The sequence below is a fragment of the Neltuma alba genome, unplaced genomic scaffold, assembly GCF_004799145.2.
Source record: "Neltuma alba isolate B1F8T4 unplaced genomic scaffold, ASM479914v2 tig00012103_pilon, whole genome shotgun sequence".
In the NCBI taxonomy this organism is placed as follows: domain Eukaryota; kingdom Viridiplantae; phylum Streptophyta; class Magnoliopsida; order Fabales; family Fabaceae; genus Neltuma; species Neltuma alba.
The window spans coordinates 68,821-93,273 of NW_021636657.1; the positions used below are offsets into that span (position 1 = coordinate 68,821).

At 33.8% G+C, this 24,453-nt stretch overlaps 2 protein-coding genes across 2 annotated transcripts; both read left to right on the plus strand.

Annotated features, from left to right (window-relative positions):
- The first annotated feature begins 3,354 nt into the window (after positions 1 to 3,354).
- LOC114722699 (probable NADH dehydrogenase [ubiquinone] 1 alpha subcomplex subunit 12) lies at positions 3,355 to 8,017 on the plus strand. The gene is made up of 5 exons (XM_028908790.1): positions 3,355 to 3,498; positions 3,914 to 3,940; positions 6,257 to 6,348; positions 7,458 to 7,567; positions 7,661 to 8,017. The coding sequence occupies exons 1-5, from the start codon at positions 3,410 to 3,412 to the stop codon at positions 7,811 to 7,813; spliced, it is 471 nt and encodes a 156-aa protein (XP_028764623.1). The 5' UTR covers positions 3,355 to 3,409; the 3' UTR covers positions 7,814 to 8,017.
- Positions 8,018 to 12,187: 4,170 nt separating this feature from the next.
- Positions 12,188 to 23,959, plus strand: LOC114722700 (D-xylose-proton symporter-like 2). Its single transcript, XM_028908792.1, has 14 exons — positions 12,188 to 12,562; positions 13,584 to 13,681; positions 14,764 to 14,842; positions 15,792 to 15,851; positions 16,008 to 16,074; positions 16,154 to 16,278; positions 16,848 to 16,949; positions 17,163 to 17,531; positions 17,615 to 17,662; positions 17,760 to 17,822; positions 18,896 to 18,976; positions 19,194 to 19,292; positions 22,096 to 22,233; positions 23,408 to 23,959. The coding sequence occupies exons 1-14, from the start codon at positions 12,536 to 12,538 to the stop codon at positions 23,537 to 23,539; spliced, it is 1,488 nt and encodes a 495-aa protein (XP_028764625.1). The 5' UTR covers positions 12,188 to 12,535; the 3' UTR covers positions 23,540 to 23,959.
- Positions 23,960 to 24,453: the final 494 nt, after the last annotated feature.

Below are 24,453 nucleotides of genomic sequence, written 5' to 3' on the forward strand. Positions count from 1 at the left end.
GTGATTAGAAAGAGAAGAGGATAAGAAGAAAGAATGAGAGGTTCCCATTCCCAACAGCATTTTAACGCCTAAACATAGTAACATAACAAATGTGATTAAAGAATATAATATAATGAGTACGAGTAGTTTCACCCTAAAGTTTGTCCTTTTATCCTCTTCCCTTTACTTCCTATATTGAAAGAAATATTATGACGGTAAGGTGGCTCCTCAATTTCAGAATTCATTGCTAGTAGTTGACACACAGCTCATTCAGATTCCATTAAAAGGTCCTCAGTTTACCCGGTTTAATAAGCGATCTGGGAGAGGATGCAGTCTGGGAAAAATAGTTCCTTGCCCTTGCCAGTTGTGTTGCAACCGCCGTAGCGTATGAGCTGTTTTTGGAAACCTAAAAAGAGAATTACAATCAAATCTTTAAAAGAAAATTATTAAAAAGTCCTAATAATAACTTAAATAGTTTATAATAATATGTTCTAAAATGAATAATGATAACATCTGAAACTTGTTTTATAATTTTTTTATTTTTTAGAATCTCATTATAATTCTCTTTTTAAAAAATGTTTTCGCATAGGTCCAAATAAAATTATTTTCACATGCAACTCTATAAAATCACTCTATTCCAAACGCTCCTTGGCAGCAAAGGAGCCTTTTGATTTAGAGCACCCAGAAATAATGCTGAAGGAGAACGGCTCAGTCATGGTCTGCGGTGTCAGTCCTGGTCGCCACCGCGGTCTTCGCTGCAGCCTACATGGTTCCGGGTGGACCCGATGACCACGGCCTGCCAAACCTCATCAACTCTCCTCTGATCTCTTCCTGTTCTTCACCATCATGGACGACGTTGCTGGGTTGGCAAGTTTCCCCAGTCTCAGTGATGATGTTCTTTTCCGTCCTTACATCGTCGTTTCAGATGCGAGAGTTCTACAGGTTTCTACCCAGAAAACTCACAATAGGATTTACCTTAACGTCCATCTCCTTAACCAGCAGCACGATGCTGGCTTCTGGGTCAACCATTTTGCTGACGATAAGGATGGAGAACGAGAAACGGAGCTCCAGTTTGATTTACAGTATTACGTTTTTCCATGTGACTCTGTTTGGATTGACGCAATTTCCCATTGGGATGGCCGTTAAGTAGGACAAAGAGGCTATGGAAAGAATCACAAGAATATGACTCCAAATGACATAATTACCATGTCCACAAAGCCTGCCACCTGCAAAAGATATTGTTCGAAACACGCGTAAGCATAAAGTTTTCTCATGTGAAAGCAACCAAAGCCTTTGCCTTTTTAACAGCGGAGAGAGTTAATTACCAGTAAATTTTAATAATAAGTAAGCAATTGTCATCTTCTATACTAAAACTATTGCCACTGCTCTATTATTAGTGAAACTTTTCAATAATTATGTTTATTTTTTGAGACTTCATAATTAGATAAGATATGAAATACTCCTCCGGTTCTTAATATAAAATCTAATTATTGAGTTGATTTTGGTCCTAAATATAAGACTCATTTCTCATATTTATCTTTCTCTAAATTATCCCTATGGATACTCCCTCAACCATAATCAAGTATAAGAAAAAGAGGGGGTATTAAGAAAGATGATTATGGTATTTTAGGAAAAATGTGTCACATTTCTTATAATTAACTAACTTACCTAATTTCCTTAATCTAATCAAATTAGTTAAATAGGTCTTATATTAAGGATTGGAAAAGTATATTTTAGGTAGCACTCAATATCCAAAGTCAGAAGGTCAAGAAAAATATCCCAAGTCAACAACATGAAGAATTTTTCAAGTAGCATTATCTAGTACCCTAAAATAAGTTTTTATGCAATTTTACTCGTAAAGTATTTTTCTGAACGGCAATAACATTCTAAACTTACAATATTATTTATTATTGAAAAAATATTTGGAAAAATGACAAATAAAGACTCCTGAATCATCAAAATTATATAGAGGTCACTTGAACAAGCAAAATTACCATGAAGGACTTAGTCCCGTATTGTAAATATAAAATCTTGACAAAATGTCTGAAATACCCCTCAGCCAAGTTGTGATTTGATCTACTGAAGTTATCATTCATTAAAGTGAACTTGTTATTTCTTATAGTCAACTTGTCATTTGGTCGTGGTGTATTTCAGACATTTCATCAAAATTTCATATTTACAATATAAGACTGGGTCCCTCATGGTAATTTTGCTTATTCAGATAACCTTTGCGTAATTTTGGTAATTCAGAAGTCTTTATTTATGATTTTCTCAAAATATTTTGGAATGTTGGATGCATAAAAAATTTACACTAGAAATTAACTTAGTATACCTGAAAAAATATATTAGGATGTGAATGCAATTTAATCCAATATAATTATATCCATATTCTTATATTTTGGAGTTGTGCTTAAGCTTAGATGGTGCTTTGGGTTGGATTGGTGTAACTTTTTGACTTTGTTGTATAATTAAAATTTGTGTGTTTGTATGTTATTTTAAAAAAAAAAAAAGTTTGTGTGTTTGTATATCATTTGCATGTGATTGGTTAATTATAACTTTTTACTATCTCTATAGCTTAATATGAAAGTTAATTGACTAAGTTAAACAGATTAAAATTTTGTTTTACTCAATGCTATGATGCACCCAAAACATGTGAGAACTACTAATAAAAATATAACTAATGATCCCATAATTAATTTTAATTAGAATATAAGTATTTATTCAGGGTCTTATAATTAATTTAATTGAAACATGTGTGTTTAGAATTTTTTTTAGGAAACTATTTAGCCTTGAAAAAAGTAAAGTCAAAATCATGCTTTTTTCAAAAAAATATTGTATGTCAAAATCAATTATAAACCTAAGACCAAATAATAAATAATTTCAATTATCAAATACTTTTATCGTAGTGGTTGTCAAAAAAAAAAAAAAAGCAAATAGCATTGTACGTCCTAAATCAATCAATTAATTATAAATTCTAAATAAAATCTCATAAGTTATTACTACCTCCGGTATTTAAGAATATATCAGTTAAGTTAGTTATTTATAGTAAATTAGTTATTGTATTTTTAAAACATTTTTATTAAGATCATATATGTTCAAATTATAAATTAATAGTAACTCTTTAACACACACAGATACTATAAGAATTATTTAAAAAAATAAATATTGAGCATAAAATGAATTAGATTTTTATATTTAGGATCATATTAAAAACTAAATTAGTTTTTATATTAAATAGAGGACTTTATTAATTTTTTAATTTCATAATTAATTTTTTGGCCAAAAACATTCATAATTAATTTTGGAAGGCATAAGTTCACGGCAAAAGAAACCAGAAAATTAACGCCAAAAGAAAAATAACAAATCGCAAAAGGAGCCCAACGAAAAGCTTGGGAAGCGACTAGTGAGAACAGGGAGGGGAGGACGAGAAATGGCGTCGGTAGTGAAGAGCGTCGTGAACTCGATCAGAGAAAAGGGATTAAGTGCCTTCGTTAGAACCCTCAAGGAAGAAGGCTACTTGTAAGTCTTCTTTTTTTCCTTCGCTTATTTGCTTTTGCTTTTGCTTTTGAGAGTTGATTTCTGGATTTGTTTCGTTGCATCATAAACCGCCGGAAAATTCTGAAAGGCAAAATGTTAGATTCCAAGATTTTGGGGCTTAGTTGAAAATGTTTTGTTTTGGTTGGTGGATGCTGTGAAGTGGGTGAAAGATCTCGGTTCTGCTTTTGTTCATTTGTTTAACTCTTCCTATTCATTTCACATTATCGGGTTGAGGTGATTGTAAATTATGGCTGGTGGCTTGGTGCTATAGGCGTTTCATTTTGATTCGTGCCGGTAGAAATTATTTGGGGCACTTTGATTTTTTTTTCCCGACTTTAAATGTATTTTTAAAAATTTTAGTCGTTCTGATTGTGCCTTTTATCATTTGAACTTCCAGGAGATGCCTTAGCGATGGAAACCTCTTGTAAGTCGTCTCTTTGCATATCTTACGTAGTTGCGTTAATGTTTTCCGTTTCTAGATTGGATATATGTTCCTCTGTGTTTTAGTCTATGCGCCTTCCTTTCTGCTGTGTATATTATATATCTGCACCATAAATTGATGGCAGTGTATTACAATCATAATGAACATTCATCACTGGAATTTGAAGTCTGACAAGGCTAAAAAAAAGAAAGGATAAACAATTAAAAAAACCGTTGGAACATCTACTTTGGTGGCCACCTGAGAGACCCAAACGACCACCTGAAGAACCAGAAGAAGGAATGCATCCCGACCTTTGAAATGGTTATCCAAAATGCATTATAATCGATGATTTTCTAACTGTTTCTTGAAATTGAATTATATCAGGATATACCCTACCATCAACCTCCTTAACCTTCCCATGATTAAAGGGTTTACCAACCCAATACATTCCCCCCTAAAGGACTTAAGTGAACCCCTGTTTGCTAGGAACCTGATACTTCATAATGCTAGCTGAGGGAGAAACATGATGATTGTCCATTGGCAAATGAAGGATTCCACATCCAAGATCATGACCACTTATTACAAGCCTCCCATGCGCGCTGTCCAACTGCCATATAAGAAAGCACAACATCAGATTTAGGGCTTAGGAAAACAAACTAGGGAAGACAAACAAAGGGTATTTCAAGGGGACTGCTTCCTGTGACCAGTAAAGAATCTGTCTTAAGTATTGTGTTATCCAATAGATTGACCCTGGTATGTTCCAAATCGTTGATCCTAGATAAATTTTTAGCTCCATTGGTATTATGTTCGGCTAAAAGTTGAGAAATTCCATCAAGATCTCCATTAATCTCCCTTCTTTACTTGGCCTTTCTTTTCCCTTTGAGAACGCTTATTGGTAATCCATTCGTTAATTGAGTGTTCCTTTGCATCAAAGTTTAAATCCATCCAGTCATCTTCACTAAACTTGATGAGAAGTTATCTAATACTGAATCTGAATTATTAGAAAAATCAGAATGGTGAGCCCTGTTAGCCTTAGAATTTGATCTATTTTGGCAATTGTGACCTTATCTCCAACATAGCCCTTCCCTCATGTTTGCTGTCTATTTTTGTAAAAATACATTTATGTATTATATTCATCTCATAATCTGATAAATTAACCCGTTTACACCTTCTCTAAGGCCAAAACCACATCTTTTTCAGTCTGCAGTCCAGAACTTGGGCCCACTTCCTCTGAGATGCCCTTTCCATCCCCATCAGATCCTCTTGAACCACAATCGTGATAGGTTCTCCATTTTTAGCCTATTCTTGTGCATTTCAGCAGCATACATCACCAAACTAGTGTGCAGGCATGAACAAGAAGAGAAACAATCTGCATCCAATGCAAGAGCCTTCTGGTTTGGATCTGACATTTAATCTTCTTCGGCCATCTTCTTTGAAGCCCACTCTTTCTCTACAGCAGTTGAGTCTTAAAATTCCGTAGCTGGAATGCTGATCATTATTATTATTAGAATTCACCTTGTACAATATCCATACCAAAGCATGGACTCTTGAATCTTCTGCTATTTATTCATGTAAATAATTCCCAAGCCCGGATAAAGGAGGAGGATTGTGTTAGGCCTTCAATAGCCAACTAAAACTGTTGAATCTTTTATGATGTGGATCAAGGAAGTGATTCTCAAGATCCCAAGTTTTGGGTCACTCTATACATGAATAAGATCGTGATAAACCCATTTGTCATTTTAAAGCTCCCTCCCTCCAAACTCAAGGCGTTTGTCTGCATTGTGCCACCCTGCCTGAATATAAATGATGCTTATGATGGTAAGAAACCAAAATAAGATAGAGGAAGAGTATCTGTATTGTAGTACTGAGCAGCATTTTTCAAGCACAAGCAATTTAATCCAACTGGAGCAATTTAACTGTATTTGTTGGAGTCTGAAAGGACTGAGATGGTGGCATTATTGACATTATCTGAATCCCCTTACCCCCAGTAAGCAAAGTGAAAAGCTCTTTAAGAGCGTTGTGACTCCAACAGTTTTAGAAAGTTGAGTAGATTGAACACGCACGGGTTGTTTTCTAAAGTTGAGTTGATTGAACACACACGGGTTGTTTCTTTCAGAAGATTTATATGGTTTATTGTAATTTAATTAGTTTCTCAAAATGTCAACAAAACAGCCCCAGATGGTTCTGTCTTTAGTTTATTTACTTAATTTATTTAATTATTATTTTTTTCCTTTTTTGTTAGGGGAGTGGGGTCGGGAGGTTTGTGTTCTGTCAGTCCTCTTTTCTCTGTTATTCAGACTCTCTTCTAAATTTATGTAGGCAAACAAAGATCCATAATATTGGGGCAAGGCTTGTTGGTGTTGATAAACTTGGTAACAAGTATTATGAAAGACTTGAAGATACGCAATTTGGTAAGTTCCTTCTCTGCGCACATGATTTTCTTTTAATATAGCTATTATTATAATTCAATCACTGCTGAAATTCCTCAAATCTAGCCTCTAGTATTTGAGCTTAAGTCTGGCAATGATCAGTCTTATAAATAGTTCGTTTTCACTGTAATTTGATGTGATTGGATCTTGAATTGAATGAAAGTATAAAACAATAAATGTCAACTTATCATTACATAGTCTTTGTTTTTACTCAGATCAGATAAAATATGATGGAATAATACGTCTCTATTGTGATATTTTGTAGTTTTATTTCATTTTTTCTTCATTCTATGCTAACAGAAAAGCCCTTTTTATGCCTTTTTTCTGATTGTGATGTATAATAAACAAGAAAAGGTAATGCCAAATACTGTGGCTTTTGAAATTCTGCTTCAAAATAGACATGTACAGAGCAATGTTGACAAAATGCGATAGCAAAAGGTAGGAACTGAAGAGAACGAAGAAAAAATATTGCTAAAAGGCTTAACTGTTTTCTATTTGACGTTGATCCTTATCCTGTTTATATATACTAGTAATATAACCCTACAAGTGCTTGTACCTTTTACTTTGGTTGTGCTACGAGTATCTTCCTTAAGGCCTTCCTTGTGCGGGACTAAGCTGAGCAAATGAGAACAAAATTCAGGGAAAAAATGGACCAAAGAAAATTTATCACTAAAACACTCAGCTATTCTAGTACGGTAGTACTATAACTACAGGACATGTTTTTGTTTGCACTAGAAGTAACTCCTTAATGACCTTTAAATGCTTCCCAAAATCTTTGATGCCTCGCAATACCCATGAATATAAAGCTAAGAGAACTTGCAGCTTGTTACAAATAAAAATCCTACACAAGAAAAATTAAGATCAATCAACAACTTTAATGAAGAAATTCAACAATCGACTAGAGAACTTAAACAACTAGCTCTCTTATCAGACAAAAAACTTTTTGTATTCTTTAACCTATATTTGTGTTTCTATTTGATGAGCATGCAATCTCTTAACGAGTTCATGGACCAAATTTATTAGATTTTGTAAATTCACTAGTTTTACCTAACGAACTGTTACACATTGGGGTTTTTCTTAACAACTTGTAGGAAGACACAGATGGGTTGAATATGCAGAGAAGGCTAGGTACAATGCTTCTCAGGTTCCTCCTGAATGGCACGGTTGGCTCCACTTCATAACTGATCACACAGGAGATGAGGTAAACTCATTTCTTTCCTACTGCGATGATGCCATATGGCCAGGAACCTGAAAATCTTACTCCTGAAATAATAAATAATTGGATTCTTTGCAGCTTCTTTTGCTGAAACCTAAAAGGTACGGTCTTGAACACAAGGAGAATTTGTCTGGAGAAGGTGAACAGTATATCTATCATTCCAAGGGGCATGCTCTTAATCCAGGGCAGAGAGACTGGACCCGGTACCAGCCATGGCAGTCCAAGGCCTGAGACTTACCTTGGAGCGCAGTTCAGCTGTGACTGAGCTGCAAGATATTCTTGGATGTTTCTTCCTTTTACCCTGTGAGAATAAATGGTTTGTATTCAAATTCCACTTGTGAAATTCAGTTATCTTTAAAAAGAATTCGAGCTTATTACCTGTGACATCCAACAAGTTCACCTTGGACTAAAATATAGTTTACTTTTTTTTTTTTTAATTGGGAGTGACTGTCTTTTCCCCTACAATTTTTTTGTTTGTTGTAAAAATGAAATGAATGATCCACATACTGCAACGTTGATTGACAACTTTATACACTAACATCGGTCAAGGGAATGACATTAAAAGATTTCCAGGTAGAGACCAAAGCAAAGATAAGTTTGTTGACTATCTATTGCCCATGCAATTTTTTTGTTTGTTTTAAAAATGAAATGCATGGTCTACATACTGCAACGTTAATTGGCAACTTTATACTCAAACAATGAATAAGAAAATGACACTGAAAGATTTCCATGTAGGGACCTTAAATATTATTGTATTACCTACCATAAAGCTATCACATAAATAATAAGCGTATTCAATTTGAATTGTTTACTATTAAATAATGTATAGATGATATGACTTCTCTAGAGTATTTAAGGAACTTTTAAATTTTTTTTATTATCAGGTAATTTTATTTTGAACGGATAAAATGATACATGACAATGCATAGGCCTTAACTTTTTTTGGTTTGTAATATGAATTTATTATGACTTGGACCTTTTTTATGGGTGTTTTGTTCTTGTATTGTTAAGGTTCAAGCTTGTGTCGTCTTATGTTGTTTTATCATTTGAAATAAAATTGTCTATTAATTTGAAAAAAAAAGGGAAGTTTTGAAATTTGTAGCTGAAGTGCATGGTCATAGGAAAAGCAACGTCGACAAGTTCATGGGCAGACAGGAAAGAGGGAATGTGACCTTGAAATAACATGGTGACTCCCAACAAAAAGTAGTGGAGCATCCCTAGACAGCCCTGCGGTTTCTGCACGGAAGCAAAACTCTTTTTTTTTTTGAAAAAGACAAACAGAGGCCACTAAATTAAGTCACATAAACCCAAAAAAAAAAAAACTTTTTTGTAAAATATATATATATCAGAGAATTTGAATTATTGACCTCACCCCACCACCACCCTCTCTTATACGATTAAACTAGAAAACTAAAAAGGCGTTTGGATATCCTAATAATAACTTTTTAAAAGTACTTTTTCGTAAATTTAGATAAACTCCTCCATATATTTATTTTGTATACTGTAAAAGCACTTCTAAAACTATGGTTTTAATCTTACCCAAACACCCCTTAATTGAAGCTAAAATAAATAGATATTTTCATGTGACATAAAAATAATGTTCACATTTCTTTTTTAAGTTTCCGTCTTTGGTCGTGTTTTATAGCAATATAAAATTTGGCTATCTTGTAACTTGATATGATGCGGGGTAAAGTGATATTATTTGCAATTTTCAAATAGTGTAATGGAGATTTTTTTTTTATATACAATGTAATGCAGATTTTAATATTATTTGAAGTTACAAGAGAATAATGATATCTGAAAAAAAATAATAATAAAGAATATTCTTAATCTCATTCTAGCGTAGAAACACCAATGGCGTTAGGTAGAAAGCGCACACAAACGCACGGGAAGTGGGTGTCGATATTTATCATGAGAATGGAATCTTTGGTATTAAAGAAACCAAACAAGATTGATGCTAATAAATTATTAATTAAAATGGTAAGTTACTCTCATCTTATAAAGGACCAATGAAGCACTATATCTGTTGAGAGGACTTTAGATAGGTGCGAGGAAAAATTTAACCCTCCGAGTTGTTCACCTAACAGTCAATAACATCTTTCGAGAAAGGTTTACCTTTTAACTTCCGGCAAAACATTGCCATCCTAGGGGGAATGACGTTTCAAGTGCTCATGAAAAACTCAATATATCAAGTTGTGATGTGAGCACTGTTCCAATAGTTACACAACCAATATTTAGAACTAAACCAATTTTTAGAAAGTCTTGTTCTAACATTAATTTTTATTATATATTATTCTTCCGGTCTTTAATATAAGGCCTAATTACTGAGTTGATTTTAGTCCTAAATATAAAATCTATTTCTCATATTTATCAATTTTTTCTAAATACCCCTATGGATACTTCTCTTAACCATAATCAAGTAGAAGAGGGAGGGAAGATATTAAGAAGGATGATTATGGTGTTTTAAAAAAAACATATCATTTTTCTTATAATTAACTAACTTACCTAACTTTTTAATCTAATCAAATTAGTTAAATAAATTTTATATTAAGGACTAGAAAAAATATTTTTTGTCTTTAATATAAGACCTAGTTATTTAATATGAGAGATTAAGAAAAGTAAAAAAAATTATTTTAAAGTATTTATATTTATCGTTTTTCTTCACAAACTAAGTCTTATATTATTTAGGATCAGAGGTAGCATAATCCAATGATATATATAGAAGTAGTTCAGAAAAATTATGTAACATATGTTATGATTAAGTAATTTTTTAATTTTTCTAAATTAATCTTATACTAAACACAGAGATTGCACTGCCTGCAACATGTTTAGATACAACATTTGCATTTAGACTTTCATATTTGGCACGGAAGCTGAGGTGACTTTTGTAATCAGAAGGAATTTGTAGTTTTTAACCAAAAAACACCTTTAAAATTTAATCCAAACTTGCACTTTTTCTTTTCACTTCTAGAACTATCAATACGGTTTTTAACAAAGCAATCTGGGCAAAAAAAAAAAAACAAAAACTAATCAGGACAGCATGATAATAGGAACGTTACCAAAAAAAAAAATAGGACAAAGCCAACCACTTAATTTTTAGATTTTGACTACCAACCCCTTGCCGTTATAATAACCATAGATATGTCAAAAAATTTGCATAACAAACAAATCATAATACTTTGCTTATCAGGATTTTGTAGCCTAATTAATATTAAACACCTCCTTTAAAACTTTTTTGAGTGTGAGATTGCAGGTTTGAACCCTTGATGGGTGTGTGGATTATGAAAAAAATTACTACTTCCTGTCCTTAATATAAGATGATTAAAAAAAGTAGTTGAATTAGTTATTTGTCAAGAATATACGTTGGTTTTCCTAAAACACCCTCTTAAATCATTTGAATTGAAACTAACTTTTGATGCAAACACCCTTAATATATGTAATCAATAGATTTAGTTTGAATAAATAAGGAGAGCAAAATGGAATGAATTCTTATAATTAGGATCAAATTTAACTCATCTATTAGCTCTTATATTAAAATGCAATATTATACTTTGCTTACTATATGTATTAAATATATCTTGATAATTCCATTCAATTAGAAAACACCATGATGCAATAAGGGCCAAATTAGTCATTTTCTTTCCAAATTGTGTTCCGCCTTCTTCCCCAAAAATTTGACAAAGAGAGGTAAGACCCTTGAGGGATGGGGGTTGGCACATGGATGCATTATACCAAACTAAGCTAGAACTAACATACCACTAGTGGATTTTGTCTTTTTCTTTTGTTTATTTTTATATATTAGTAGTTGAAATCCCTTATAAAGAACATGTTGATAAATAAGTCCTAGATCTTTTTGTGCAGGGTTTTTTTTTTGGGGTAGCTTTATTAATTTTTTTACACCTATCTCATTGGGCACTGCAACTTTTATTATTTATCATTTCAATTTTTTTCCATACTCAGCATACTTATGTAAGGAAAAAGGAAAGAAAACATCTTTTTTTTAAAAAAAATTTATATGAATAATATGTCAACCTGCTTCAATTCCCCTCCAATTAGTATGAACTCATTTACTTGCTCAAGAAGAAAGACGAATACGACGCTTGGTATGTGAAAAATTACAGTTTTCTAAAAAATACCTTTAAATATGAATGGGATAAGTTTTATTTTTTAAAAAATATTTATTTAGTCCGTAATATAAAAAATAGTTAATTAATTTTAAAATATTAATAAAAATAAATAAATTACTTAATTTTAATAAAATTGATACAAAATTTTTAGAATATTCCTTATAAGTTAGACAAATTAATTTTTTAAAAAATTGATAAATATAAGTGATATAACATATTAAAATCTTATATTCAGAATTAAAAAAAATAATTTTCTAATTAGTTCTTTCATTTACTATTGGTGGAGTGTATTTTTACCTACTTCACATTGCAAAAATGTGTTCTTGTTTTGTTTTTCAGGACTTGTTGGGTACTGAAGGACTCATTTTGCCGTTTGCTAAGCGTCGTTTTCAACTCGAGTTTGAATTAAACGTCTTTGTCTCTGGAAGACACCATTTGCTCGCAATTCAACTACGAATCGTGGCGCTCTCCCACACCCTTATCTTTTACTCTCTCCTTGATTACTGTTTCACTTATTTCCCTTTTCCGTGTTTGAATCTTCTCTTTATTTAGAAGATCCTCTAGTTTGCATATATTTTTTTAAAAGAAAAATAGTGTTTTGTTATCTCTTTCACTCTCACTCTGAACTGATTTCACCAATTTGATATTTTAACAGATCCTTATTGAAATCTTAGCAATTCTTTTAAAAGTGAGAATATTGACTTCAATGGGGATTGGATAATTGGACGTCCGTTTATATATATATATATATATGTAATTCTTCCACTTACAATTCGCTTTGCTTGTTCTTCCTCAACAATTCTGGCTCAGTCTTCGCTTCCAAGCAATGGCGTCCGATCTTGATCAACCTACGGTATGGTTTTCTCTCTTCCAAAGTCTACGGTTTACCTCCTTTTCGCTGTAGTAGGTGGATACTTGAGAGAATCACTTCCTTTAGTCTCCGAGAAAGTTACTGAGAACAGAAGAACACGAAACAATTACTGGGTTCAATGAAAGCAATTTCCTTCTCGCTGGAAAAAAAATATTTCGGCAGTTTTCTTCTCACGTTGATGCTCGAGTAACTGGTGTATTGTTCCCCTCGCTTCCCATGATTCTGCGTGTTTGTTTCGTTGGAAGTTAAAACTGCAAATGGTTTGCGATCGGTTCATCCATATCCACTTCGTTTTGGTTTTCTTTGCATGTTGAGGGAGTTTGTGTGCTAACAGTAATAAGAGAACTGAATTTATTGACATGTCATTGTTGCAGATCTCTGGACTAAAAGTTGTCTGGTAAAGTCAATTTACTAATGTTAAGCTCGTTTTTTTTGTATATGTGATTGAAAAAAAACACGAGGGAAAGAAACAGAAGCAAAATATCTTAAACTCACAACAACTAAATGATTTCTACAATAAAATATCATCTGAAGAGGTCTGATCTTCTAAGCCTTTTTTTAAGCATTGTTCATCTTACCACGACTCAAGTGCAAATGCAAGAAGATGCTACTCTGGGATAACATGTCTTGGGCTCAAACACCACTTTGATAATCCCTAATTTCTAATTTCTTTTTTGACCGAACTGAAAATTTAACACTAAACTTTAAACTAATCCATCCAATTACAAACCCTAAATCCCAAATGATAATCATATCATAAACCAAGATAATAGATAGTACATCTAGATCTTATATTTAGGAATGGAGGCAGCACTATTTTCCTCCTCTCATTTTGCACTGATGGGATCATATATGTTGAAAAGAAGAGCTGAATGCCTACAATCAGATGCATGTTCATGTACATAGTGGTGCATATATGCCTACAAGCTATTTTCCTATAGACCATACTCATTTTATTTATTTCACTGCTTATAACATTTGAAATTCACTGACTTTTCATTAGGAAAGAAAGACATCTGGTGAGATTGGGAGCTCAAGAGAGCCTCTTCTTAATGGGGTTCATCACTCTGAAAATTATTCCGTCTATGCTGTAATTGTCCCGTAAGTATTGTTTATTAGTCCCTTCTGCTCAATTTAATATTATTACATGATATAGATAAGCAAATATAGAGTTATACTTAGAAATGACATTCTGCACATTGTTTGCAAAGAACTCCTGGTCTATTATGCAGAGAGGTTAGATTTTGCACTTTTGAGCCGCATGAGTCCAATGTTTATGTTTAATTAGAGTTCGGGATTATATCTTATCCTCCTTACTTGTGTTTTTCTTCTTTTCTTCTTTTCTAACTAATAAAATATTATTATCCAATAAAAAAGTTAAGGGATTAGTTGGGCTGAAAAATTTTTCTTTCCTTGTGTGAGAAAAAAGTCTGCTTCTATTTTATGCTTTTAGTGTTTCCAAGGTCGAAAATGTGTTAGTCACCAAGAGTTGAGGGTGGCTGGAGCCCGTTGCACTGTCCTATCTTTTCTTTTCCTTCTTTTTTTTTCCTTGTTGGGTCTTGATTGTCTCTTCTCGGAATCCCCTCTTCTGAACAATTTCAGCCATATATCCAGATAATGAAGTTCCCATGTTCAGTTTGTTACTTAGGATTTCTATGAAATTTTAATATTTTGCTTTTTTTTCCTCAAAGGAACTTTCATAAATGAGGTGGAGGTGATGGCAAGTATTCTGACATTAAACTTGACACTCATATAATCCAAAGCTGTCATGAGAATAAATTTTGTTCCATGGTTATTAATGAGAGTTTATCTCCTTAGCTTTGTAGAAACTTGATTCCCAAGGGAATTCAAGGTTCTTAGCTTTCTTTTTGGCGTATTGAACTAAAAATAGAACCCATAAATTCCCAAGTTAGTTTTTCAAGGGATATTAAAAATCAATATAACAAATGGTGCCTTGAGCTTGTACACTGACACTACTAAATATTTTCTCCCCAAAACATAAGTCACTACTTAATATCTAAATGCTCAATTTAGCATGCATCCATGCTACTGGGTTGACTGAATTTATCTCATCATTTTGTATCTATTCCTTAACATGAAATATATATAGTGCCCCTATTCAGTTGCTGATAGCAGATGTTTGATTTCTACAGTGATACCTAACATAGTTTTGAAATTCTCAGATTTCTCTTTCCAGCTTTGGGAGGGCTACTATATGGCTATGACATCGGTGCCACATCTTGTGCTACAATTGTCATTGAGGTACGCCCTTATGATCTTGTGATACAATTTCAGAGATGAACCAAGTCTTGAATTAATAATTCTCGTATATGTTTAATGCTCTTGTTTATTCTTTTTAATTGCTATAATTATCATCAAAGTATCATCATAAATCAAAATAAGTAATATTGGAATCAAATTTTAGTAATGTTTATTTGGTTTCTTTGGCTTCACATGAACTTCATTTAGGCATGTGAGAAAAAGATGATACGTGCATATAAGGGGTTTTACTTTTAATCAATCATAATGCTGTCAAATTTTTCTTAAAAAAAAGAATTTTAGAAAACATGCTAAAAAGGATAATGAGTATTTCTTGGTTTAATAATTTGATTTCTCTCTGTCATCCGCGTCATTGTTAGAAAGACATAATTTTTTTTAATTATATTTTCATTTAGTTCTGATTTAATCTTATGAGGTGGCATGCTGGCATGTGATAACACATTGTTCATTTTGGGCTTAAACAAGACAGTAGAGTTCAATTAGGCCTGTTACATCATGTTTCTAAGCATATAGTGCTCTAATTCATTTAGCAGGAAGAAGTAAAATAGTCTGTAACGGAAATATCTCTTGAAAAACATTGGATTATCTCCTTAAAAGATTAACTATTACTATTGTTATCGTAGCGTGTGATAGATTAACAGGAAAGGTTACTTGGACAAAGTTAGTCTTAGGGGGAGAATGTTCTGTAAAATCTATTTTCTTTTAATAATAACAATTTGGTCCTTTTTGCTGATTGATAGAAACTCGTTTAACATGTTACTGGCTTTCTTTTAATAACCATGATGTTTAATATGCAGAAATACAGCATTTTATTAACTCTTTCTTTTTGGTTGAACTTACTGTTGCTCTTGAAATTTTCTTGGGAAGCTGGTTAATGCAGCTTATATTTCAGTTCTTTGCTTGGCATAGTTATAATTTCTCTTTTTTGCAGTCCGCTACACTAAGTGGAGTATCATGGTATGATTTGTCTTCAGTTGAAATTGGTCTTGTGGTGAGTTTATATTAGATTCAGAAGACTTCCTTTCTTTGCTTATAGTAATTTCATTAATTCTTTCCATCCTTTATTATGTTCATATATTGTTTTTACACAATGATCTAGAAAATACACTTTTGTTTCATTTTAAATCATTCTATGGTGCTTTTTCAGACTAGTGGATCATTATATGGTGCGCTGATTGGCTCCGTGTTGGCCTTCAATGTTGCTGACTTCTTAGGTAAATTTTGCCACTTGTCAACTATTGTTTTGGATATTTTCATCTCTTGACAAAGGTTAAACGACTGGTATTATTTAAGGAAGAAGAAGGGAGTTGATTGTGGCTGCGTTGCTGTATTTTGTTGGAGCTCTTATAGAAGCATTTGCTCCTGACTTTGCTGTTTTGGTGATTGGAAGATTTGTATATGGTCTAGGAATTGGACTGGTATGCTTTTTTTTTAAATAGACATGATGCATGTTGGCTCATATTTGTTAGTTTGTTTAGATGAGGTAGGAAACCACTTAACAAATTTGGATGTGAGGGTTTCTGTGTGTCTCTTGCATGCTGGAGGATTGCATTTGAGATTTACAGTTATTCGTTTTGCCCATGAATTGATGTGCATGCATTGTCACCTTTTCCTATGTAATTCTATCTATGTAAACTATGCAGCTGTGCATGCATTACCAACTTATGCATGTTGGAGGTATCACATAATATGATGTCACCCCAACTCTCTGATTACTTCATGTCATCAGTATATTTGTTCCACTATTGTCGTTGTTATTTGCATTTTTCCTTATTTTAAATAAAAAATGAATTCTATGGATTTCAGAACTATTGACATTGCTGCGTTGCTGTAGACATGCACCCAAAAAAAAAAAAAATGGAAGAATGATTTCACTGCATTATAAAGTAATTTTAGAGAATTTGTGGATAAAATCTTATTAATTCAATTTTATAGTGTCTTGCTAAAGTTCAAGCAATATCAATGGTGTCCAATTTATCTATTTTAGGCGATGCATGCGGCTCCTATGTACATTGCAGAGACAGCTCCAACTCCAATACGTGGTCGATTAATCTCACTGAAAGAGTTTTTCATAGTACTTGGGATGGTTGTAAGTTCTTACATTTCCCCCTTGAACTCACTGGATCTATAAATGAAATGAAGATAACAAGCTTCTCAAATTTTGCCTTATATAGTTATATTGTTGTTGTCATTGTGCTGTATTATGGCTCCCAAGTAAAAAAAAATTATTTTGTTTTATTTTATTTTATTTTCTGTTCTGAGCATTCCTGCAATAAACTTGGCTTCATATTACCTTGTGCAGGCGGGGTATGGAGTAGGTAGCCTTTTGGTTGACACTGTTGCAGGGTGGCGCTATATGTTTGGAATTAGTAGTCCTTTGGCAATAATTATGGGAATTGGAATGTGGTGTCTTCCATCATCTCCTAGATGGATCCTCTTACGTTGTATACAGGGAAAAGGGAATGCCCAGAGTTTGAAAGATACTGCAATTTCTTGTTTGTGTCAACTTCGGGGTCCAGCTATTGGTGATTCAGCTCTTCAGCAAGTGGATGAGATTCTGGCAGAGCTTTCTTGTCTCGGTGAAGAAAAAGAAGTTACTATTGGAGAAATGTTCCGAGGAAAATATTTGAAAGCCCTTACAATTGGTGTGGGATTGGTCTTGTTTCAACAGGTATTGTAATTTGTGAAGTCAAACCATGCAAATTATCAGGTGCTGCCAATAGATGTGTATTTTTACAATGTAACTTGTGACAGATCACAGGACAACCAAGTGTGCTGTACTATGCTGCAACAATCCTCAAGGTGATTTGCTAATTTTGGTTTAGGAAACTTCGGTCCCAGTGGTAAAATATGAGGTGCTAATGAAATATAACAACACTGAAATCCTATATTTCGATAGAGTGCAGGATTCTCTGCAGCATCAGATGCAACTCGTGTGTCAATTCTCCTTGGTGTATTGAAGGTAGACTATATGTTTTCACAATATGTAAATTTAAATTAAACGCTGCTACATAATTTGACATTTATTGGTGTTTTGGGGATGCAGATAAAAGTTCTACTAAATTCTGATGTGAAGTGTTTGATTATGTAGAAAATATAGAAAGAAAAGGAAAATGTAATGAAATAATGAAATGTGTGCGTCAATTTCCTAAGATGTATCGATTTAAACAGTCATTCAGGAACATAAAGTTCAGCACCTACAGGCATAGAGTGAATGGGATGATATAGGCCAATCAATGCCTTTGGCATTTTTTTGTGATCCACTAGCCAAGGTAACGGCAGCAAGGAAGTGAACAATAATATTAAGATTAGTGAAAAGACACTTGTTACTAGAAATATGATAAGATGCTTAAGTCGAGAACTCATTGACCTTGTGGAGAGGAGGACCACAGATAGGCTTAAGTGAGGTTCACTAGCGACTGCTTTAACAACAGCATCTGTAGTAACAGAGAAAATACCGTTGTTAAACCAGTAGGGTGCATGCTAAAGTTAAGTGGAAGGTAGCTATAAAAATTGACAATTGAACCTGGAAAATAGCATTGTCGCTGGGGAAAGGTTGAAAACTGCCAATCAAAACTGTGTTCTATAGAAGGGGCAGGAAGCCTGGAAGCTTACCTTAAAAGCATTAAATATAACTGAGCATTACCCAAAAGCTCATTGGACTGTTTTTTTCCATGTTGCTTTTCTCTAAGTATCCATTTAAGTTTCTTAACTTGAGCTATCACTTTAAAGGAGATTATGCGAGCATGATCCAATATATCTAGACATAAGTATAAGATTTTTTGTATGAAAACTCAAGTTAAATCCACAATCCATCTATGCAACATATCAGTCACATTCTCGTCAAGAGAAAAAGCAAAGTAAAAGAGTGATCCAAAAATGTCTTCACATTATTTGTTGTTCCACCACAAACCCTCCAAAAAACTTTTTTTTCTTTTTCTATTATTTTTCCTCTTGCCAAGTCTATGAGAATACTTTCCTATCAAGTTCGCAGATTCTTTTTGACAGCAACTTCTTTATCTTTCTCTGTTGTAGTTGATTATGACAGGAGTTGCTGTTGTCGTTGTTGATAGAGTTGGAAGGAGACCTCTACTATTTGTAGGAGTTACGGGAATAGTAGGTTACTACCCTTTTCTAAATGTTGGTTGTTCTTAGTGGCAGTTTACTTGGAGGCTATCCTTTTATTTTCATATCAAATTGATTAACCAATTCACTTATCAGTCATGTTTACATGATTGACATGAAAATTATTTGATATAAAAAATAAAAATGAATAAATAAACAAGGAATTCAAGCATCAGTCTTTAAAATTGAAGAACCATATGCATTGCAGATTGTCTCTTTATTCCTTCTGGGTTCATATTACACGTTCTTGAATGACGCATCAGCTGTTGCTGTAGTTGGTCTGCTGTTGTACGTCAGCGCTTATCAGGTGAACATGTTTTCTTTTGATCTTTTGTTTGATTTTTCACTCCAGGATTTTGTGCTTGTAAATGTTTAGGCTGTATTTTCAATTAGCTCGATGTTTGTTGTCATAAGTCAAAGAGAAGATATGGACTGGATCTGTCAAGATTTATGAATGCTTGTTGAAATCAATGACCTGAAAAGACTGGTAAAGATGCTGTTTTTGGTAGCTCCTGAATCGCCAGGGAAATGTCATAATTTTCCTTATATAATCATTTTGATGCTGAACGGCCCTTGTAATATGAGCTGCCTGCAGTGACAAAGGAAAGTATTCAGTTTTTGTGTATATGCTTTTTATGTATTCAAAGATTTAGATATATAATGTTTTCGTTTGATAAAATATAATGAGTTATATCTTTGGGATGCTGGTATATAATTTAAGGATGGGACCTAGCTTAATATAAAATGTCAAATGAAGTAGTTCTGGTGAGACAAGAAGCAAGGAGGTGAGGGTGGTTCAGCCTTGAGGGGATGTTTTGGACTTTGATAGATGTAGAAACCAGAAAAGAAATCTTCTTTAATTGCTTTAAATGTTTGAAGGTGAAGTTGGAGATGGGAAACTATTGAAGAAGAGTGGTGACGAGGAAAAGCAAAGAATTCAGATTCTTAGTGGAAATATGGGAATAGAAGCATCTCTCACTGTTGGAGTGGCTTGGGAATTGGCACAGCTCCTGGAATTTTAAGAGCTATGAAGAAGTTGCTGTTGTAACTTGTAAGTGCTCAACTTACAAAATTGTTATTGAGAAAAGAGGGCATCCAGAATCAAAACAATGCTTGGCAGCACCTTGCAAAATGCATGATACTATGAGTAACACTTCCTACTTGATTGGTTACGGTCCAGGTTTAAGTCTGGCTTCTATTCAATTTCTTATGAGTGGCAAAGAGGTTGCTGCAACGCTCTCACAATTTCAGAAATCAGCAAGGTTCAACAGTAGTGTAATGTAATTCAAGGGGTATTATGGTTATCTTTGATATTCACGTGCTATGACTTTTGGACCTTGATGACGTTAAGGAAGAGTTAGCAAAACAGAATCAAGTCCTGGAAAGTTCTTGCAAGTATTTGGCTACTCAAGTTTTGGTTGCTGCATGGCATGTGATGTAGATCATTGTTTCTCATCGAGGAATAGTTGGTGCTCATGAAATCAAGTTCCACTATAAGTTAGTGAGGAATGCACTGAGGAAAATATTGTAGGGGATGGGGGGACGTTAGTGAAAGGTAGGCAATAAATGAGTTTGTGTGTGGAAGGTCTCGTCCCTCAAATACCAGAGACAAGAGTTCTGTGTGAGCTTGTTCAAGTAATTTGAAACTTTCAACGTGGCTTCCATCAATATGCTTGGGACATATAGATGGATTTGTTCCAGTGATGCACCCTGCTATTAAGCACTCATGGAATAGGATAAGGTCTTTACGTCAAACATTTTGAAATGTTAAATATTACTGCTCTTAATAATGTAACACCAGTGACAGCTGCATACATGCATTGAACTGAATCAAAGGAGTTAAGGTTCCTCAAGCTGATGCAGTAAATGAAAAGGAAAAAAGACAAATGCAATCTGCTCTTAATAAATTATAATTAGAACTAATAAAGCCTCCAGTTGATTAGATAGAAAAAAGGAGTAAATGCTCCAAATGATTCCAAGATTCACTACAAACTAGTTTAATGATTCCGCACTCCTCAAGTTAAGGAATAAATGTCAACCATATGTCGCTTGGATAGATGAGTATTTAATGTTTCTCAAACCACTTCTTCTCTGTCTGGTAGTATCTGTTTGTCCAGTAAGTATTTAAGTCCTTATGTTCATCTTATCATTATGAATCGAGTCTTTTCTTTTATGACTAAGCATCTATCTTAACATCAACAACTCTGCCACCCAATTTTTTGTTCTTGTTGGCCCTTGAAGCCTAACATTCACTACCATTGAGCACTGCCAGTCTTATCAAAACTTTCCTTTAAATTTAACAGGTACTTTGCTGTCACAAATGACTCATTGATGTTTTTCTCGTTGTTGTTGATCATCTTATTTCTTAGTTTCTTGAAATTGTGATCCATGTCTTTAACAGGTCATTTGTGATGTTTTTGTGTGATTCATTATTTTATTGCGAAGATATATCCATGGACTTTGTGGTGTTGTGGTGTTCTGTGTTTGTTGTTATGTATTTGTATTCCGAGTGTGATAGGGCTGCTGTGTTGGATCTTGTGAGCTGATGTTGTGGCGATGCTCAAGTTCTTCATTTGGCTCCTGTATTTCTTTATTCATGTTGCTTAACCAAGATGATGCCCTGAATTCATAGTACCTTCCAGACACTTGGCATCATTCTGCATATATTGGCCAGATCCTCCCAAAGAACTAGTTCCATGGAAGAAATTTTGCAGAGAGAATCTTAAACAAGAATCAGGGAGGTTGCATAGTAACTGGTTTGATGGTGTGACTTACCTGACAAGTATGGTTCTTGGGAAGTCTTGCTTGAATTTATTTTAAAGTACCCTAGTTCTTGTCCTTGTGATCAACAGTACTCTGATGGTGAGAGTCCAGTATCACCATGATTCATACGTTATTTGTTTACTCTGCACATCTGCTTTCCGATGTTAGGCAAGGGTTGTTTACTACAAGTTGTTAGACGAGCTTGGTTGTAATAAGAGTTGCTTTATTCTCCACGCTTTTCTCTGTCTTCTCTTTTCTGTTTCTGGTCATAACACACTGGTACAAGAAAATTATTTTGTAGTGCTTGCATAAGATTGCTCAAGGTGATTCCTTGTTTATTTTTGCAGGTCTCCTTTGGTCCAATTGGATGGCTCATGATATCAGAGGTTTTCCCCTTGCGACTAAGAGGACGAGGACTAAGTTTAGCAGTACTCGTTAATTTTGGTGCTAATGCCTTAGTGACATTTGCTTTCTCCCCACTGAAGGTAATTAAGATCTTAATCCCTTTACTTTTTTAAACATGGTTATGGAGACCTTTTTTTTAAGTGTGTCGTGTTCAGTCAGATGATAGCAGATTCTCTCACAAAAATCTAATCTTAAAATATCAACCTTGTGCGTTTGAATGTTAACTGTAATCACATTGTTCTCGCTTGTTTGTTTGGTATTGTGTATGAGGATTTACTAAAAGTTCTTTCATCTCTTGCTTTTTTAATTCTTGCACTCTCTTGCTTATTATCTCTTCTCTTCTATCGGCAAATTTTGGCTCTCCTCTTGAGGGATAGGAGTTTAGATTCTTCATCAGTAGTTTGCTTGCACGCATGTCCTTTATTTTAAAATTTAACATAAATTCTTAACATTTATTAGAAAAACGTAACTCAGAAAAATGTATTTTGGTGTTATTGATTTTAAAAAATATGTATATTTCATGATGTCATTTACCAGTCACACAAATCACTAAGCAGTTGCCAAACTGATCTATGTCTACTGAAATTCACTCGGACACACTGGACAGTGTACATTTCCTTGTCACAATCTGTGTGGTTTTTTTTTTTTTCCCCCCCACTCAATCTTTTGACTTTTGGAAGTTATCCGGAAATCCTGTTCTGTATGTGTGTTTGTGTTTTGTTAACCAACTTATTTTATACTCTTTGTAAAGAAAACATAAATGAAGCATTTCCGTTTCACCGTCTCATCTGGGCTTTTTGCTTCGTGCCAACGCTCATGGTTTGACCAACGTTGAGAAAAAATACCATAATTTTTCCTTTTTCTATGGGTTATATTAGGGAAAGAGCAGAGACTAATTTAATCCAAAACATTTTGTTCATCTCAATCTTAAAACATATGGCCAGGGCCATGTATGTTGTTGGCTTAATTAGGAAAAGCATAGAGACTTCAAAAGCAAAGTTGTGTCAAGTCCAAGTCGTGTCTTATACCACATGAGCAAAGTTGTGTCAACTCCAAGTCGTGTCTTATACCGCATGAGCAAAGTTGTGTCAACTCCAAGTCGTGTCTTATACGGCATGACATTTCAAACTACATTTAGACATCTTGATTTACAGTGCCCATATTGTGTCAGGTCCCATGATTGTACCAATGCTTCTTAGCCCATTATGATAATTTGAGATGGTTTTTTGTCTGACTATCTTTTTCTTATCACAGGCATTGGTGGGAGCAGGAGTTTTGTTCTACATATTTGGTGGAATAGCTGTGGTATCACTTGTATTCATTTTCTTTGTTGTGCCAGAAACCAAGGGGCTTACCCTGGAAGAGATTGAAGCCAAATGCCTCTAAGGTCTGTCATTTTGACCTCTTATGAATACATGACTAGGAAATTCAATGAAATTATAGAGAGAGAGAGAGAGGGATAGAGAGCTGTGGGACCTACATGTTATGTGCGTTGCATCACTATCTCTATCTCAGTTTAGTGGCTTCTCCAGTAATGTGAAGGGGATCCATGCTTTTTATGCTCTGATAGGATATCTGATCATGGTACTGTTAAACCTGTGATGTTTGAAATCATATCTCTGTGAGTACTGAGTAGTAATATGCATAATTTCAGAAACATAGCAGATAATATACTTATTGAGTTGGATTGCTCTTTCATTGTCTGTTATGTATGGGAGGGACCACCCAAATCAATAGACATTATTGTTGGTCTTAAATTGTAATGTACTTCCTGTATCCATCTTCTCAGTGTTTTGAAGCAGCTTAGTGATAGTGAGCATTGTTGTCCTCGACAAGTGCTTGTGAAAATGGGATTTCGGTTGGGTGCTCAGCGCTCTTGAGTGAAAGCCTTCAAAATAAATTTGCACCTTAACCTAATAAATAAATACTCACATTATAATAAATAATTTTTTTTGAGTTAACTTATATGTTCGGTTGATTTTTGCTTGTTTTAGTTAGAGACACTGATAATTTTGAGGACCATCTTAGCAAAGTACTGAAAACCGGACCGGCAATTGAACCGGTCAAGGCAATGGGTCAAGGGTCAGTGGGTCAGACCGGAGTCAAATCGAAGGTCAAACCGGTGAGAAATAAAAAAATAAAAAAAATTTAAATGGTCACTAAGAATTAGATATCAATTAATATCTTGAATTACTAGTAAATAATTACATTCTTACATTTCTTATAATATCATACTACTAAAATCACTAAATATTCATCCCAACAAAATATCAAAATGGATATATGATAATAAAATATTT

What these genes read in the sequence shown, in the direction of transcription:
- LOC114722699 (XM_028908790.1), top strand. Translation starts at nt 3,410, where the DNA reads ATGGCGTCGGTAGTGAAGAGCGTCGTGAACTCGATCAGAGAAAAGGGA. An exon ending in CTCAAGGAAGAAGGCTACTT is followed by an intron (nt 3,499 to 3,913) that starts GTAAGTCTTCTT and finishes TTGAACTTCCAG; the next exon opens with GAGATGCCTTAGCGATGGAA. An exon ending in CTGATCACACAGGAGATGAG is followed by an intron (nt 7,568 to 7,660) that starts GTAAACTCATTT and finishes GATTCTTTGCAG; the next exon opens with CTTCTTTTGCTGAAACCTAA.
- LOC114722700 (XM_028908792.1), top strand. Translation starts at nt 12,536, where the DNA reads ATGGCGTCCGATCTTGATCAACCTACG. An exon ending in GTGCTACAATTGTCATTGAG is followed by an intron (nt 14,843 to 15,791) that starts GTACGCCCTTAT and finishes TCTTTTTTGCAG; the next exon opens with TCCGCTACACTAAGTGGAGT. An exon ending in TTCTCCTTGGTGTATTGAAG is followed by an intron (nt 17,823 to 18,895) that starts GTAGACTATATG and finishes TCTCTGTTGTAG; the next exon opens with TTGATTATGACAGGAGTTGC.